General features: G+C 37.5%; 1 protein-coding gene across 6 annotated transcripts in view; it reads left to right on the top strand.

The window, feature by feature from the left end:
- LOC124172626 (zinc finger BED domain-containing protein 4-like) overlaps nt 1–17,321 on the top strand; it is a 113,476-nt gene that overhangs the window by 33,016 nt on the left and 63,139 nt on the right. For 4 of the 6 annotated variants that reach the window (XM_046552068.1, XM_046552067.1, XM_046552069.1 and 1 more), the window contains 2 exons: nt 4,908–5,024; nt 11,041–11,157. In XM_046552068.1, coding sequence (XP_046408024.1) covers nt 4,908–5,024; nt 11,041–11,157 — 234 coding nt within the window. Of the gene's footprint in view, nt 1–1,745; nt 2,334–4,907; nt 5,025–11,040; nt 11,158–17,321 lie in introns of those variants that run through there. The other 2 variants (XM_046552071.1, XM_046552070.1) reach the window with 2 other exon arrangements.

Genomic DNA, 17,321 nt, shown 5'->3' with positions numbered 1-17,321 from the left:
ATCCATCTTCTCTATTGAAATTCAAAGGTGTTTTTTGAATTTCTATTGCTTCCCTGATTTGTCTAGGGAAGTATCGGCACTCCTTAACTAAAAGTTTCTTCTCCTCAAATTTAATGTCATGGCCGGGTTCCGACCATGCATGTTCGGCGATGGCAGGGAGTTGAAACTGCTTGTTCTTGGTCGCCCTCTGATGTTCTTTAATCCTCACATGCATGGAGCGGCAAGTTTCCCCTATGTAGGATTTTCCACAGGAGCAGGGCACCTTGTATACCCCCTCATGCAGTTCTTGAGGAATGATATCCTTGGGCCCGGGGAGGAAGTCTCTTATCTTGGTCACACAGTTATATCTGGTGACCACGTCGTGCTTTTTTAATATTCTGGCGATCCTCTCTGACGTTCCAGCAATGAAAGGGATGGTGACGTATAGCTTCCTTGGCGCCTGGAAAAGAGTGATCAAAGAGAGAGCCAACCAGAGAGAAGCACCCAGTCAGACAGCCAATCACAGTGCAGCTCCCATCCAGCCTACAGTATATAAGCGAGGCAGAAGAAGAAAACCCTGGACCCTGGAGAAATGCAGAGATCAAACCATCGCCGCGGAAACCTACGCTCTAACAAAAAAAATTTTTCATTGCGGTTTCAAATATTCCAAAGCTGTTTTCAACATTCTAGCATTATCTGAAAGTGAATTCAACTCGAAACTGTACCAAATGACAAGTAATGAAGAGTTCGATAATATCGACTGCAAAATTACATGCAAGCTAAAGGTGAGGATAGTGATGGAGTGGAAATCACACCTGAGCGAAGCCGAGCAACATCTCACAATCAGAATGCAAGGAGGTTCATTGAGGGGTTACAGCTCTTCTTTATGCAAAACGGCGACGAAGGTAGCCCAATGTTGTCATTGGATGTCTGTGCCGACTTTGTTCGAATTTATTCGATTTTGTACGAATTTATTAGACAAATTCCTCGGACGAGGAGATACCATTTGAACAGTATGTACTCGTATGTTTATAAGTAAATGAAAATTTAGGAATCACATATTTTTAACTAATTACCCGTGAGTTTTTCTTTAATAATTTAGTAAAAGGCATTCATCCAGCGTCGTCTGAGGCTGGGACAAATATTTTCAGCTAAGATTTACAGAATTCTTAATAGTTTTAATTATTTAACTATTTTATCTGATTTATTACATATATCGATAGTTTTATAAACATTGTTTGCTCTATAATCATTATTTAGTCATCTTTCTACCATTTCAACGTCTGTTTATGCCCATAAACGGGATAGTTCGCCTAATTGGGGCAAAGTGCGACTGTCCCGATGTGTCCCAATTAACCGGAATCTACGTATATGCAAAAGTGGATGATATTTGTTATATAACAAGTATGCAAGTATAAAAGTAAATGCAGAAATGTCTTTTGAACATTTTAAATTTGATTGACATGATAATTATAGAACATAGGAGGATTTAGTATGTATTTGGCCTACAATATTAAGAGCATTTCGCTTTCGTGGTAGTTGTTATCTGATTTTTGAATCCTCTACGTTTTTTTGAGTGTCAAATTTAAAAATATTTCTGAGGTCCGCAGTATACGTGATTGCTTATTGCTAGCATTCATTAATTAGGTTTTGTTATGTATTATTCTCAATTTATTTTGAATTGCGTACGTAAGTTCTTGCGCCATAAGTAGTGCACTACGAGTATGTATTGTTAATGTTGGCATCGTGGAGCACGTTTTTGTTTGGGGGTTCTAAATGCGTGAGGTTGGTAATAGTGATTTGCATTGCGAATTGTGTTTCGGATTGTAGCTGAGTGTGAACGCCGAAAACAAGGAGAATTAATGATAGTAATGTATTAATCATGGCAGAAAATATCATGGATAGTCCAGATTTTGTGGAAAGAAGGAAAAAGAGGCGGTCTTGGCTGACTTTGGCTCAGAAAGTGGAGATATGTAGTCGTTTAGCTCATGGTGTCAAGACATCTTTGATAATGAAAGAATACAATATCAGCTCTTCCACCGTGAGTGAAATTAAATCCAGGCATAAAGATCTTGTTAAGTTTTACGATTCGACTAATGGTGCAGTAGATTTGGCCAGTCGTAAGAACATACGCAAGCCTAAGTGGGAAGAGTTGGAGAGGCAGTTATTAGAATGGTATCATAAGAACAGTTCGTCAAGCAATGTGATCGAGGGACCGGACATAATTAATAAAGCCAAGGAGTTGAGAACTTTATTGAAATTGGATGAAAATAGTATAAAATTCTCTGAAGGATGGTTGATGCGGTTTAAAAACCGTTATGGCTTAACGAAGCGGAGTCAACGCAGTAAATCAGGTGAGCCTAATGATTCGTTTTGAGGGGCGACATAAGGGTTTAAAAACAAACCCGGCATTTTTCCTCTAGTCTTAAATGTGTCAAATGTAATTATTGCATGCATTGGAACCATTTTCGTTGAGTAGTGTATTGTTCGTGAAAGCCGCATGGCAGTGTAACAACAGAAATGCAGGTGTAGATGGGTGATACTGTTTTTTGTAGGTTTTATATCGTATTTCAAGTACAATGGCACAGTGATCAATGGAGAAATTCCTGATTATAGTAATAAATTTATTTCATAGACTTGAGCCCCTTCATCATATTACTAATGAAATGTGTAATTATACAATGTACAACAATAGATATCATTAACGTAGAATAGATATTAAGAGAAATATAAGCCTACGAGAGTGTCCGGGCTCTCTCGAGAGCTCACCCGCAAACTTAAAGTGAACAGATTATAGTACCCATAATGTGTCATTGCTTAAAATTACCGACCGGATGAAATCTCCATATTAATTGGCAGTCTACACATCGCTTGAATCGACTCTGGGATATCAAGACTTATAAGCTCTCTCAGAACTCGAATGTAAATAAACAGTAGAGAAATCGTTGTGTTCAAAATGTGTGGAAGAGAAAATGAACGTGTAATATAGTGTGCAGAGATGTGAATCTGTTTCCCGTGAATTGCCATAATTATTTTTCTTGCGCTGGATGACCCGGACTGAAGAAGAGAGTGGTGCACCCTCGTGGAGACAGCTCCTTCCTTATGAAAAAGGCTGTTTTTAGACTTTGTTAGGCCATTTTTATGTAAATACAATTTTGGCGTAAGCGTACATTACATGTGCTACAGTGGAACCTGGATAATTCGAACTTATTTCACTCGAAATATTCTTTAATTCGAACATTTCTCTTAGCTAAAACGTCGTGGATAATTCGAATTTTTGGTGTGTCAAATTAAGGTATAATTATAATCTGCGACAGACAGACAGCCTCTGCCAGCTGCCACTTGTCGTCTGTCTTCAACGGCATCTCCATTGCTCCCAGTTCCTTCAACCTCACCAACCTAGAAACGTTACATTTTGATAAAATAGGTAAGAGTGAAATGATTCTCAACACAATAGGGTAGTTTCCTTCAACAAGGGAAACAAAAGGCATTGATTGCCATTAGTTACCCACCATTAGTGTATTCATAATATACAAATTATTTAGTTTTAGAAATACCTGTTAAGATGAATGGCAAGGGTCAATTTCAACCGCATTTGAAAAAGGCCAGATTGGCGCCCATGCGATGCCACTCCACGTGACGTCACAGGGACCTAGTTTCTATACGAGTAGATAGGAGTTTTATATCGACTATTCTATACCAATGCATGCATGAGGCACAGAGCCCAGGGAAACATGTCCTAATAATCACTTATTAAAACTGGCTAAGGTCGGAAAGTTTCCTTCGTTTGATGAGGTATTATTAATCCTTATTTAAGCCAAGCGCTACCAGCTAGCAGGGTACTCTGCTACCTGCTAGCATCCTGCGTCGTATCAGCGCTCAAAGCCTTGCCCCAATGTCACCTCACTTGCGGCAGAGGGAACCAGAAATACATCGCACGGACTTTTCCCAGCATTCATACTTAGCCGTCGCATTTTCGCATGCTTGAAAATTTTCATTTCTTGCTCTCACTTAAGTGTGATGTACCTACAATGTGACCCAGTACTATGTTAGGTGAAACTGGTTAAAATTAAAGCACAGAAGGATATACCAACTATCTGTTTTCATGTGTAAAATTTTATCTATTAAAGCCCCGGATTACCTCAATGAAAAGGTAGTTGCAAACCTAAGCAATGCATTAAATAGATCTATTAGAGTGAGAATTAGGTTGGCAATTTTCGCTAGAACCACCAAATTGAGAATTCTGCACTAAGAAGGTTAACCCTTTCGCTCCGAATGCCGCACCTGTGTGGTGAGGAAGAAACCGAACAAAATATATGGAACGAGTAAAGAGAAATGTGAAAGAGAAGAAATACGTAGGTGTGAAAAGATTAGCTGATAGGAGAACTGAGTGGAGAGCTGCGTCAAACCAATCCTAGGATTGTTGACCAGTGATGATGATGAGAGTGAGAAAACAATTCAAAGTTCTTCAATGTAGAACAACTGTATATTGTCCACCATTAACTCATGTATAAGGGTGTGGAATTATATTCCTGACTGCATATCGAAAGCTAAAACTATAAATCCTCTACCGTTCAATCATTTATTGATTTTTTTTCTTCCTTTCAAAGAATCTACGTTAATTTCATTAAGGGTTTTTTGTACGTTTTTTTGTTTATTCTATTGAATTGGCTTGATATTCTCTTGGTAAATTCTGTCATTGTATTTGATTTTATATAATGTTTGCGTTTCAATGATCCTGATGTTATAGCAAGGTGACTTTCATATATCTCATGTGAGCTTGTTCTTTTTCTTTATGTATTGGATGCAGGTTCCATAGGCTTTGCCTTGAACTATGAATTTGTTTTCTATTCCAAGTCTTTTAGTACGTTAAACATTATTATTATTTATTGGCATTGTAAAATTGAATGCCATCTTCTCTCTTTCAGTCTCGTGGACTCAGATGCGAGTACCGGATGAGGTGGCGATCCAAGAAGTTAATCCAAATTTGGACGTGTACATGGATAATGGTGAGGAGAACATCAAGGCCGAGTCTGGTGACCAGAGTGAGTTGCTACGGGGACGGAATGATCAATTCTTGTGTGTGTAAATCAATCGACAAATCGGCTGTAAAAATTCTACTCGGCTACTGCACTTAAAATTATGACGAATGCCTTTTTAGCCAGAAAATGGGAGTTTAACTGGTAAAAATTTTGTAAAATTAATGTGAAATATGAGATTGTGAAATTCCAGGTTGGAGGAAAAACAGTCGTGAATAATTCATGCGTAAAATCAGGGAATAAAAATTCATGGATAAATCCAGATAATGCATGTTTTCTGAGTTGGTGCATACCCTGATTAATAAGTATTTCAGGTGAAACAACAACACATTAATGTTGCTCGAAACCGTCCGAGCTTGCACGATTGGCCAGTCACAAAGATATTTGATAAGGATCATAGCATCTACATCAACATACTACCCCGCTTGCCGCCAAAAAGGCATGTAGCTCAATTAGAGTTTTCCTTGTGTTTTATCTACGCACAAGTGTTGTTTCATTTGTGGACATACCGATACAAAATATCTCTGCCCAATACCCTTGGAAGCTAGATTGCAGGTCTTGACTGAGAGGAGGTTGATCATTCCTTTCCTGTGGTCTGTAAAGGTCATCTACAACAAGTGAATTTATATCAATTAAATTCCTACCTTCTGTATCTATTCTGCATCTACGTACTACCCCGCAAAGCTGCGTGGCAGGGGGTGTTAGGACACCAGCCGTATGCACATAAAAATTGAAGTGCTCTAACGAAGATGGGACTATGTAGCATTTATTTAGGTCCCTTATAGTTTGGGGGAAAAAGGAATTCCAATATCTATCTATTCAGCAAAATATCTGTCTTAATTTATCGCTTCTGTCGGACCTGGAAATATAGTATGGCTCTAATATTATGTTCTCCGTGTCGCTCTTAAAGATATCCATCCTCAATTGTTCAAGTAATATAAGCCTAGCGCGCAGCCTCCGAATTTCCAGGGGCTCCCAGCCTAATTCGCTCAACATCTGGGAAACGCTGTCTGTACGCCCGTAACAGTTTTTGACAAACCACGCAGCCTTCCTTTGTATTTTATTCAGTTTGCGGAGATAATGAGATAGCCAATTTTTTCGGGAGGTTCGTCGAAGATGCATCAAAGGAATGGAGGGATAAATTGACGAAGGAATAGGGTGGTTTCCTATTATTTTTTTATCACCTAAATCGAAAAATTATTACTCCTGGAGGTCGCATTTCACACTCTTAGATTTTTGAATGAAAATATCTATTTTTTGCGATTAAACGAAAAATGAAAATTTTCAGCTCGCGAAAATGCGACGGCTAAGTAGGAATGCTGGGAAAAGTCCGTGTGATGTATTTCTGGTTCCCTCTGCCGCAAGTGAGGTGACATTGGGGCAAGGCTTTGAGCGCTGATACGACGCAGGATGCTAGCAGGTAGCAGAGTACCCTGCTAGCTGGTAGCGCTTGGCTTAAATAAGGATTAATAATGCCTCATCAAACGAAGGAAGCTTTCCGACCTTATGCAGTTTTAATAGGTGATTATGAAGACATGTTTCCCTGAGCTCTGTGCCTCATGCATGCATTGGTAATCTCAGACGATGTAAAACTGCTTACTACTCGTATAGAAACTAGGTCTCTGTGACGTAACGTGGAGTGGCATCGCATGGGCTCCAATCTGGCCTTTTTCAAATGAGGATAAAAAATGACCATTAACATTCGTCTAAACTGGGATTTCTAAAACAAAATAATTTGTATATTATGAATACACTAATGGTGGGTAACAAATCGCAATCAATGCCTTTCGTTTTCTTTGATGAAGGAAACCACCCTATTAATTGGGACCACTGTTTAATCCTACAGTAACTATTGAATTCAACAATAAATTGGGACCACTGATAAAACTAACAGTAAGTGTTAAAACTAACAATTGCTTTTAAAACTAACAATAACTGTCAAAACTAGCAATTACTGTTAAAACTAACAATTACTGTTAAAACTAACAATAACTGTCAAAACTAGCAATTACTGTTAAAACTAACAATTACTGTTAAAACTAACAATTACTGTTAAAATTAACAATTACTGTTAAAATTAAGAATTACTGTTAAAACTAAGAATTACTGTTAAAATTAACAATAACTGTCAAAACTAACAATTACTGTTACAACTATTAAACTAAACTTATTAAACTAAAACAATTAAAGCCATTTATTACGGTAAAATTTTACTTTATGCAGATGATGTGGTTCTAATAACAAACCATAAAGATTACTATCAGGCAGTAAAGTACATGCAAGAAGATCTGAAAAGCATAGCTGTATGGTCTCACTATCATGACCTAACAATAAACCCTAATAAAACAAAAGTAATGCAAATTATTAATAAAGGATTTAAGAAAACTCCCATTAAACTCTATTTGCATGACTATAAATGTTTACATAAAAAGGGCCTTCTAGCACATGTAACTGCACTCCTCTGGAACAAGTTTCACATTACAAATACTTAGGTATAACCATTGATCAGTATTTGAAGTTTGATAGACACATAGTTAAAATGAACAGTAAACTAAGGAAAATTAATTATCAGATGTATCAAATTAATACCCTAGTCTCAACAAAAACAAAGGTTATGATATATCACGCGCTGGTTGAATCAATATTACGCTACGGAATTACCATTTGGGGAAGTACTGCTCAATACTATCAGGACACTCTGTTAAAAACTCAAAAAAAAATTCTCAAATTAATTCACGCAGGGATTGAATCAACAACAAACCATAAAAATGCAGGTATTTCCCTCAAGGGTTCTCCTGATCATAATAAATCTTTGTATGAAGAACTCGGTGTACTAAAGGTTACTGACCTGTACATTTATGTGTTAGTAATTAATAATTATTTCAACAATACATTAAAGATTCATAAAGATTACAACCACTCCATGCAAATGAGAAATCTTACTCATTACTATGTACCGAAATATAATAACAACTATGGTAAAGGTGTAATGAATACTAAAATCCCAATGGCAATAAACGAGTTACCAGATAACTTGAAGAGAATAAAATATATTAGGGAATTAAAAAGTAAACTAAAAAAGCACCTACAGGAGAGATCGTAAAACTGATGTCTTATAATTTTCTTAGATATGTTTTTGAGTGTCATAATGTAATACTACTATGTGGCTAGGGAATTTAGGAATACTTAAGTGCTCATATGTATGATGGGGTATATGTATATTGTCTGTGTGTAAAAACTTAATAAATGTTTTGTAAGAGTAAAGATAATAATGGAACCTGCTGATAAGCTTAATGCTTAGCAGGACCATTAAAATGCAAAAATAATGTAGTATTCATTCAAATGTAAATATTTAGAGAACTTAAATGTTTTATTGGAAGATATACTTAACTGAATTGAATTATATAATGACAACTAGCTGACCCGGCGAACTTCGTACCGCCTAACAATCAATGAACTTACAGTTTACTTACACCATTTATAAATCAAGAGCGGCTGTATCGTTTTTAATCATGTTTAATTTATTATAATAAAATAAGGATACAAATTCAATAAAACTACGTAAATGAGTACCAAAATTGCTTGTCAGAAAGACATTTTCTTTATTGAATATACATAGGGTGAATCGGAGCACGTTTACGCGGATTTTTTTCAACAAATTTTCTTACGTTTTAGCTTAAGAAATTTTGGGCATTGTGCTTTAATAAAGCAGTTCATGAAATAAAAATTATACGCATTCAGTTGTTGGCTATTTGCGTTATTAGCTGTAAAAAAAATGTTTTTAGGTCCAAGTCTGTTGCATACACTTGGCCCATTCAGGGGGCAGGTTGACACGACCCCAGACCGACGCTTGACTGATGCTCAAAATCGTGCAAGAAAAGCCCCTATGAAGCAGCATTCGCATTAAATGACTTAAGGCGCGCCAGTTTTAGTATCTCTATTTGGAAAAAATACACTGCGTAAACGTACTGCATGCGTAAACGCACCACGGTGAGCCCTACACATTCGGGTTTAATGTCTTGCGTCAACCACCTTCTGATAAACAACAGTTTTTGTTTTGAATCAGGCGCAAGATGAAGCGGATGAAGCTAAATAAATATAGCGAAGCAAAGCAGTGACGCAGCGAGGGGAGGCTTTGGGGGATAACCCCCCCCCCCCAAGAGCTTAGAGAATTTTTTTATGAAAGAATTTGTTATTAATATTAGGGGGACGGATGACTAACAAACAAAACATATTTAACTATTCACACAGCCACAAAACCCACTATTTTGAACCATTTATCTTAAAAAATGTCTGGGGGAAGTGCCCCCACACTTCCCGCTTACCTTAGCGAGTTTTCTATACCCTACAGACCCGTGGTATTAGCTGCGCCCAAAACCCCCTATCCTAGCTACGCACTTGAAGCGAAGGAAGAAATACAGAGGATGGTTTATCGACTCGTGAACATAGCACGCTAAATTGACCATGAGAAAATCATGGGTTTTCATTAGCACATGAGCACAAACAACACAAAAACTGAAAGAATGACCATGCGATTTTTTAATCGTTATCACGAATGCATAACGAATTTGAAATTGGATACGTTTAAGCTCAAAAGGGCATATGAGTTGAGATCATGGAATCTACGGAATGAGGACTTCCTAACCTTTGAATTTTCCTTTGAGTAAAGTTGCGTGAATCACATTCATCACCAATTTTTTAATGATCACACACGTTCCGTTGGATAGTTATGGTTGGTTTAGGCTTCGAAGGATCATGAGCACAGAAACTACATTTTTCTGTAAATCGTGCCTTGGTAAGCCAGGTACGTCCAAGGACTTAAAATATTCAGATAGATAGTTGGTGATTTCGTCTTCGTTTGTTACACATTTAAAAGATTCGAATCCATGCAGAGTACGAACTATTTGAATTTACCTCGTTTTAGTCATCCACATCTTCATTCTTGCTCGCTAAATCAACCATCTTTGATTCGGAACACGGACATTACCGTTTGTCAACAATTGCTTGGAGATTTGTTTACAAACACGGTAGTGAAGTGTCAACTCGAGCTGGGCCACGGCTGGGCTTACAATCAGCTCGAATTAAATTTAAAAAATGTAATTTCAATTTAATTAATATTTTGAATATATTTAGTAATTAAAATGTTATATTGTTACTAAATTCAGTTATTAAAGTGGTAAAAACAAAAAAAATTAATTAATTTGTAGTTTTGACAGACTTATCAATTGTTGTGTTACTATAACTCCTAAAAGCATGTCAATAGGAAAGGGATGAATTTTTTGTGTGAAATTATCCTTTTTTTAATGGCCTATATGTTAACCCCGGCTGAGACGAATCCAAAGAACCAAATCTCATGGAAATCGGTGCAGCCGTTCTCGAGTTATAAGTGTTCTAACTAACACGATTTTCGACTTTCTTTTATATATATAGATATCATATTTTTCAGATAATATTTTATATTTTGTAACATTTTAAAAAATTTTGTAATATGCTATGCAATGACTTATTTGAAAAAAAAAACTAACAATTACTGTTAAAACTAACAATAACTGTCAAAACTAACAATTACTGTTAAAATTAACAATTAATGTTAAAACTAAGAATTACTGTTAAAACTAACAATTACTGTTAAAATTAACAATTACTGTTAAAACTAACAATTACTGTTAAAACTAACAATAACTGTTAAAAACTAACAATAACTGTTAGCTCTAACAGTAACAGATATATCCAACAGTTATTGATGAACTCAGCAATAACTATTGGATGTATCTGTTACTGTTAGAGTTAACAGCTATTGTTAGTTTTAACAGTTATTCTTCAGTGGTCCCAATCAACTGTTGAAATTTCAACATTTTTTTTGCCAAGGTCGTGCAGTAAATATTTACGTGGAATAACAAAGTTTTATTCATTTTTCATCATGTCAAGTATATTTCATAAAGTTATGCCTGAAACAACTAATTATATTTTTGACACTCTGGAAAGTCATCGTCATGAAGTTTCATGTTTTTTTTCCTGCTAGGTCCATGCGTGGAGTCCACTTCGAAGGTTGGCAGCGATGAAAACAGCATGCAGTTGGTCAGTTACTCAGAGGAAGCCGCTCGTCAACAGGAAAACACTGATGCTCAAATTCTCGGTGGTGAGTAGATGAAAATATCCAGGCTTCCCACTCAACCGTGAAAACCTTAAAACCGTGCATAAGCCCTGAATTTAGTCTACCGTGAAAAAAAAATGGGAAATAGCTAGGGATGGGTCGAATAGCAGATTTCTCGAATTCGAATATCGAATTCGAATATGAAATCATTGCTCGAATATTCGAATATCTCGAATTTCGAGTACCTCGAATACTAAACGATGAATGCAGGAATGTTTGACTAGGTCGCCTATGCAGCAGGAAACCCAAGATTTTGGCGAGTAATTGTGATTTCCTTTAAAGGATTCAAACAGGAATTTAGCAGATTGATGGAATATTTTAATTCTATGTAAACAATAGGGTAGTTTCCTTCATTAAAGGAAACGAAAGGCATTGATTGCGATTCGGTACCCACCATTAGTGTATTAATAATATACAAATTATTTGGTTTTAGAAATACCGGTTTATACGAATGGCAATGGTCAATTTTATCCTCATTTGAAAAAGGCCAGATTGGCGCCCATGCGATGCCACTCCACGTGACGTCACAGGGGCCTAGTTTCTATACGAGTAGATAGGAGTTTAACATCGTCTGAGGTTACCAATGCATGCATGAGGCACAGAGCTAAGGGAAACATCTTTTAATAACCAGCTATTAACACTACCTATGGTCAGAAAGTTTGCTTCATCTGATAGGGTATTAATAATCCTTATTTAAGCCAAGCGCTACATGCTAGCATGGTTCTCAGCTACCTGCTAGCATCCTGCGTCGTACCAGCGCTCAGAACCTCGCCCCAAGATCACCTCACTCGCGGCAACGGGAAGCAGAACAACGTCACGTGGAGTTTTTCCCGGCATTCATACTTACCCGTCGAGTTTTCGCGCGCTTGAAAATTTTCACTTTTCATTTAATCGCGAAAAATAGATATCGTCATTTAAAAATCTAAAAGCGTTAAATACGTACTCCAGGAGTAATAATCTTTCGATTTAGGCAATAAAAAAATAATAGGAAACCCCCTATTTGAGCATTACGCCAAAATGCTAAGCCTCCGTCGTATTTCTTTGTCTTTCCGGCATTTATTTTCCAGCGTAAAATGCTTAAATAAACTCAGAAATATGTCGTGTTTGGTCGTTTATTCTTTTTTAAATTACGCGTACATTACTAATATTTCAATCCAATAAAAGTGTAATATCAATTGCCGAAAGTCATTGTTAGACAACTTTTGGGCTAGTAGATGACTCATGCAGCAGTTGACCTCCAGAAATGGGGAACTTCGAAGCAGGTCGCCAGAAAAAGGTCAGTGGGTGAGTTGAGGGGGGAGGGCGTGAGACACGTTTTTATTGTTCTCGTGTAATTTGATATTTTTTTCGAAGCTAAGGTCTTCGTAATACTATCTCTGCGCGAGCTGGGACCTTTTGTTTGATGTTGGAGGAGAGGAAATCGTCGGAGGGGGTGGGGCGAACGCTGAATGGAGGGGGATTGCAGATCGTGGGAAATGCGCCAATGTCACTATCCCACGGCCCTGAGTAGATGCGGGAAAATGGTCAGTGGGGGAGAAAGAGTGAAGGGTAAAACGCGATTCTATTATTTTCCGGTAACTTGATATTTTTTCGAAGCTAAGGTCTTCGTAATACGATCCCTGCGCGAGCTGGGACCTTTTGTTTGATTTCGGAGAAGAGGAAATCGTCAGATTGGGTGGGGTGAATGCTGAATGGAGGGGGATAGCGGATCGTGGGAAATGCACCAATGTTGCTATCCCACGGCATTGGGGCTCTCCTGATGGGGGACACCTGGGATTTTCGGATTTTTTTTCACCCGATCAATTTCGGTTCCCCACGTCGAACTCTTTTCACCGCTGGAACCCGCGAATTTGATGTATTTCGTCAGCTTGCCTAAAACGGCGCTGCATGCACTAGACGACTAGAGTTCTCATTTTTCCGAGTCAACTACCAACGACGTGCGAGCGACAGTGTATGACGCAAAATTCAAAGTATTCGAGGTATTCGAGACGGTATCTTTGGCATAACTATTCGAGATCTCGAACGTGTATTCGAAGCGCAATTATTAATTGGTCCGTGGGTGCCATGACAGCACATTGACCTTAGCCTGCGATTGGAAGACGTTAACGCTGGCAAAAAATCAGGCTCTTCTTCACTTCTACCCGCCACCCTGCTCTCTCCACTTTCCCACTCATACCCTTTTAGCCAGACCTGAATTTTGCTAACAATAGATGACGTCATAAGACATAGCACTTTCATTGCTGCGTTTTCATTCAAGGCATCATGTGCAGACACTGTCCATCCATTTATCTTTACAATTCACACAATCTATGTTCGAAGCGCAATTATAGTTGTGTGTGCTATGATGATGCATTCATTATCCCCTCTCAACCTTGAAAACCGTGAATTTTGCATTCTGTTAAAAAAAAACAACAGAAAAAGCCGTGAATTTCATGCTGAAAGTTTTAAAATCTCTCGATCATGATTTTACGATCGTAGAACCACTATTGACAGATGAAAAGAAAAATTGATATTTCGATCATATTTCAAGGTGAGTCTCTCGCAGACCCGTGATGGGTAGACAAAAAAAAGTGTAGCCTCGTCATTTTTCCGATTTTTCTTCAAATTCAGGCCTCTCTTTATATTATTATTATTATTATTTTTTTATTCAAATCGGGGCGAGTAATCACGGCATTTCTGCGCCCTCTGCCCTCTTTCTCATTTTCCTCCATATCAGCCAATCAGAACACATGCCCGTATGGAGCGATTCCAGTGCAGCGTTTGACAATCGTGGGAACGGCATTGGTAAACATAAACACGCCCGACGGTGGGAAGTAAACAATAACAAACCTGCTGAACAGGGTGATACCTCCATTCACAAATACACTACACCAGTGGCGCAGTGAGGGGGGGTTTTGGGGGGATAAACCCCCCCCCCCAGAGTTCAGAGAAATTTTTAAGTTTAATCCATTTCACTTAATTGGATTAATATTACTAATAGAATAGTGTAAATATTAATAAAATATGCCACAGAAAACCCTAAAACTTGCCATTTTCAACCATTTATCCAAAAAATTTTCTAGGGGAGGGCTCCCGCACCTCCTGCTTACCCTGTCGGGGGTGTCGGGTATTCCACACCATCAGACACCCCAGTGTTTTGCGCCTGAAACCCCCCCTAGCCTTAATTCCTAGCTGCACCCTTGCTATACAGTATAATAGTAATATAAACCCTAGGCCTCCACTGCACAAACGCTTAACAGTCCCTCACTGAATCAAATCTGCTCATCCGTGAATTTGATGACATTTAAAACGCGAAAACCTGGAAAAAACCGTGAATTTTATAATTTTGTTAGAGTGGGAACTCTGAAATCCTTCATATGTTATTCAGATTCATTTATGACGAAATAGCTTCATCATCTCTCATCACTGGTCAACAATCCTAAGATTGGTTTGACGCAGCGTTCCACTCAATTCTTCCATCAGCTAATCTTTTCACACCTACGTATTTATTCTCTTTCGCAGCCTTATCTTTTCCATATATTTTGTTTCAGGTCCTCCTTTCTATTTCTGACATCCAATTTAACCTTCGACGATTGTCTTCATCAGTCCGTCATGACTGATGATATGGCCTATTACGTTATTTCGCCCACTTATCAAGGCTTTCTGAATCCATCTCTTAATATAGAGGGCAAATTATCTCACAGTTCTGTCCCATCGTTGATAGAATTGAGTACAAGAACATATTTTAATCAATTATTATTATCACTGACCAGCAATCTTAAGATTGGTTTGACGCAGCTCTCCACTCAGTTCTCCAATCAGCTTATCTTATAAAACCTACGTATTTCTTCTTTTTCATATCCTTCTTTACCTGCTCAATATATTTCATTCCAGATATTCCTTTCCCCTTTTTTTACGACTTTTTAAAACAAAATTACTTCCGTTCCTGGACCTTGAATCAATATTGATCAAGCATAACTAATTTTTATCAATTCATAACCAATTACAGGCGGTCCTCGACTTTCGTACAATTAGCAATTTCGTATGTTCAAAATTGACACCTTTTACTTGACTTTCGGACGTTGGTCTGTAATTTTTTTAAAATTCCCCCAATGTTTATTGCGCATCCCAACATTCAATTGTTTCAAATGGCAGTATTGGTAGTATATGCGAACAATACGAACGTATATAATGAAGGGAATTGTTGGTAATTGACTCTAATCTAGGTGATTAATTTGGGAGAGAGACTGCCTGCAATAGGCTCCTTTATCAAGAGAAGAAGAAAGCCTTCATTGAAGATATTTTTCAAAAGAAGTTGACTAGACATCATCGCAAATAGCTTTCAATAAAACTAGTAAGACCTTCTTTCTAATTATGTTTTTTCGTTTGAGTGCTGTTTAATTCATGTAAACCTTCAGCAACGATATTGTACGAAATATCACCCAAATTCCGTTTGTCTTTTTTCTATAATGAATAACATGCGAAATGTACGCGATCACGAATGTCACCTGCCAAATGTCGAATTTTGGTGTGAAAATTAAATGGTATCCAGAGTGCGAGTTCAACAACTACATTTTGTTATGCTTCTTGTTATGTCCTTTTATTTATAGTGGACGTAATAAGTGGAATGTCAACTTAAACGCCAAGAGGAAGTTTCACTCGATAGCCAACGGAGTTCTTGTTTTTTAAACTTATATTTGCATTTTCTGCGTATTTTCGAAATAAATTATATGATTTGAGGAGTTTTATTAATATATTATTAAAATTAAGTCAATTGAAATGAATTCCGTGAAAAAAAAAGGTTTTAGTACGTAAATTCCGCTCTTTTGGAACGTAACCCCTAATTAGTATGGAAGTCAATGGTTCGACTTTCGTACAATTCGACTTTCGTACAAGTTTTCGGGAACGCATTGTGTACGAAAGTCGGGGACCGCCTGTAATAGTATTATAAACCCTAGGCCTCCACTGCACAAACGCTTAACAATCCCTCACTGAATCAAATCTGCTCATCCGTGACTTTGATGACATTTAATCCGCGAAAACCTGGAAAAAACCGTGAATTTTATAATTTTGTTAGAGTGGGAACTCTGAAATCCTTCATATGTTATTCAGATTCATTTATGACGAAATAGCTTCATCATCTCTCATCACTGGTCAACAATCCTAAGATTGGTTTGACGCAGCGTTCCACTCAATTCTTCCATCAGCTAATCTTTTCACACCTACGTATTTATTCTCTTTCGCAGCCTTATCTTTTCCATATATTTTGTTTCAGGTCCTCCTTTCTATTTCTGACATCCAATTTAACCTTCGACGATTGTCTTCATCAGTCCGTCATGACTGATGATATGGCCTATTACGTTATTTCGCCCACTTATCAAGGCTTTCTGAATCCATCTCTTAATATAGAGGGCAAATTATCTCAGAGTTCTGTCCCATCGTTGATAGAATTGAGTACAAGAACATATTTTAATCAATTATTATTATCACTGACCGGCAATCTTAAGATTGGTTTGACGCAGCTCTCCACTCAGTTCTCCGATCAGCTAATCTTATAACACCTACGTATTTCTTCTTTTTCATATCCTTCTATACCTGCTCAATATATTTCATTCCAGATGTTCCTTTCCCCTTATTTTACGACTTTTTAAAACAAAATTACTTTCGTTCCTGGACCTTGAATCAATATTGATCAAGCGTAACTAATTTTTATCTATTCATAACCAATTACAGGTGGTCCTCGACTTTCGTACACTCGACTTTCGTACAATTCGCACTTTCGTATGTTCAAAATTGACACCTTTTACTTGACTTTCGGACGTTGGTCTGTAATTTTTTTAAAATTCCCCCGATGTTTATTGCGCATCCCAACATTCATTTGTTTCAAATGGCAGTATATGCGAACAATACGAACGTATATAATGAAGGGAATTGTTGGTAATTGACTCTAATCTAGGTGATTAATTTGGGAGAGAGACTGCCTGCTATAGGCTCCTTCATCAAGAGAAGAAGAAAGCCTTCATTGAAGATATTTTTCAAAAGAAGTTGACTAGACATCATCGAATAGCTTTCAATAAAACTAGTAAGATCTTCTTTCTAATTGTCTTTTTTCGTTTGAATGCTGTTCACGGTCTTAGAATATGAGATGCTGTTTAATTCATGTAAACCTT

This window comes from Ischnura elegans, assembly GCF_921293095.1.
Source record: "Ischnura elegans chromosome 13 unlocalized genomic scaffold, ioIscEleg1.1 SUPER_13_unloc_2, whole genome shotgun sequence".
In the NCBI taxonomy this organism is placed as follows: Eukaryota; Metazoa; Arthropoda; class Insecta; order Odonata; family Coenagrionidae; genus Ischnura; species Ischnura elegans.
The sequence above is the reverse complement of the archived record's forward strand: the minus strand, read 5'-3'. Positions and strand labels throughout refer to the sequence as shown.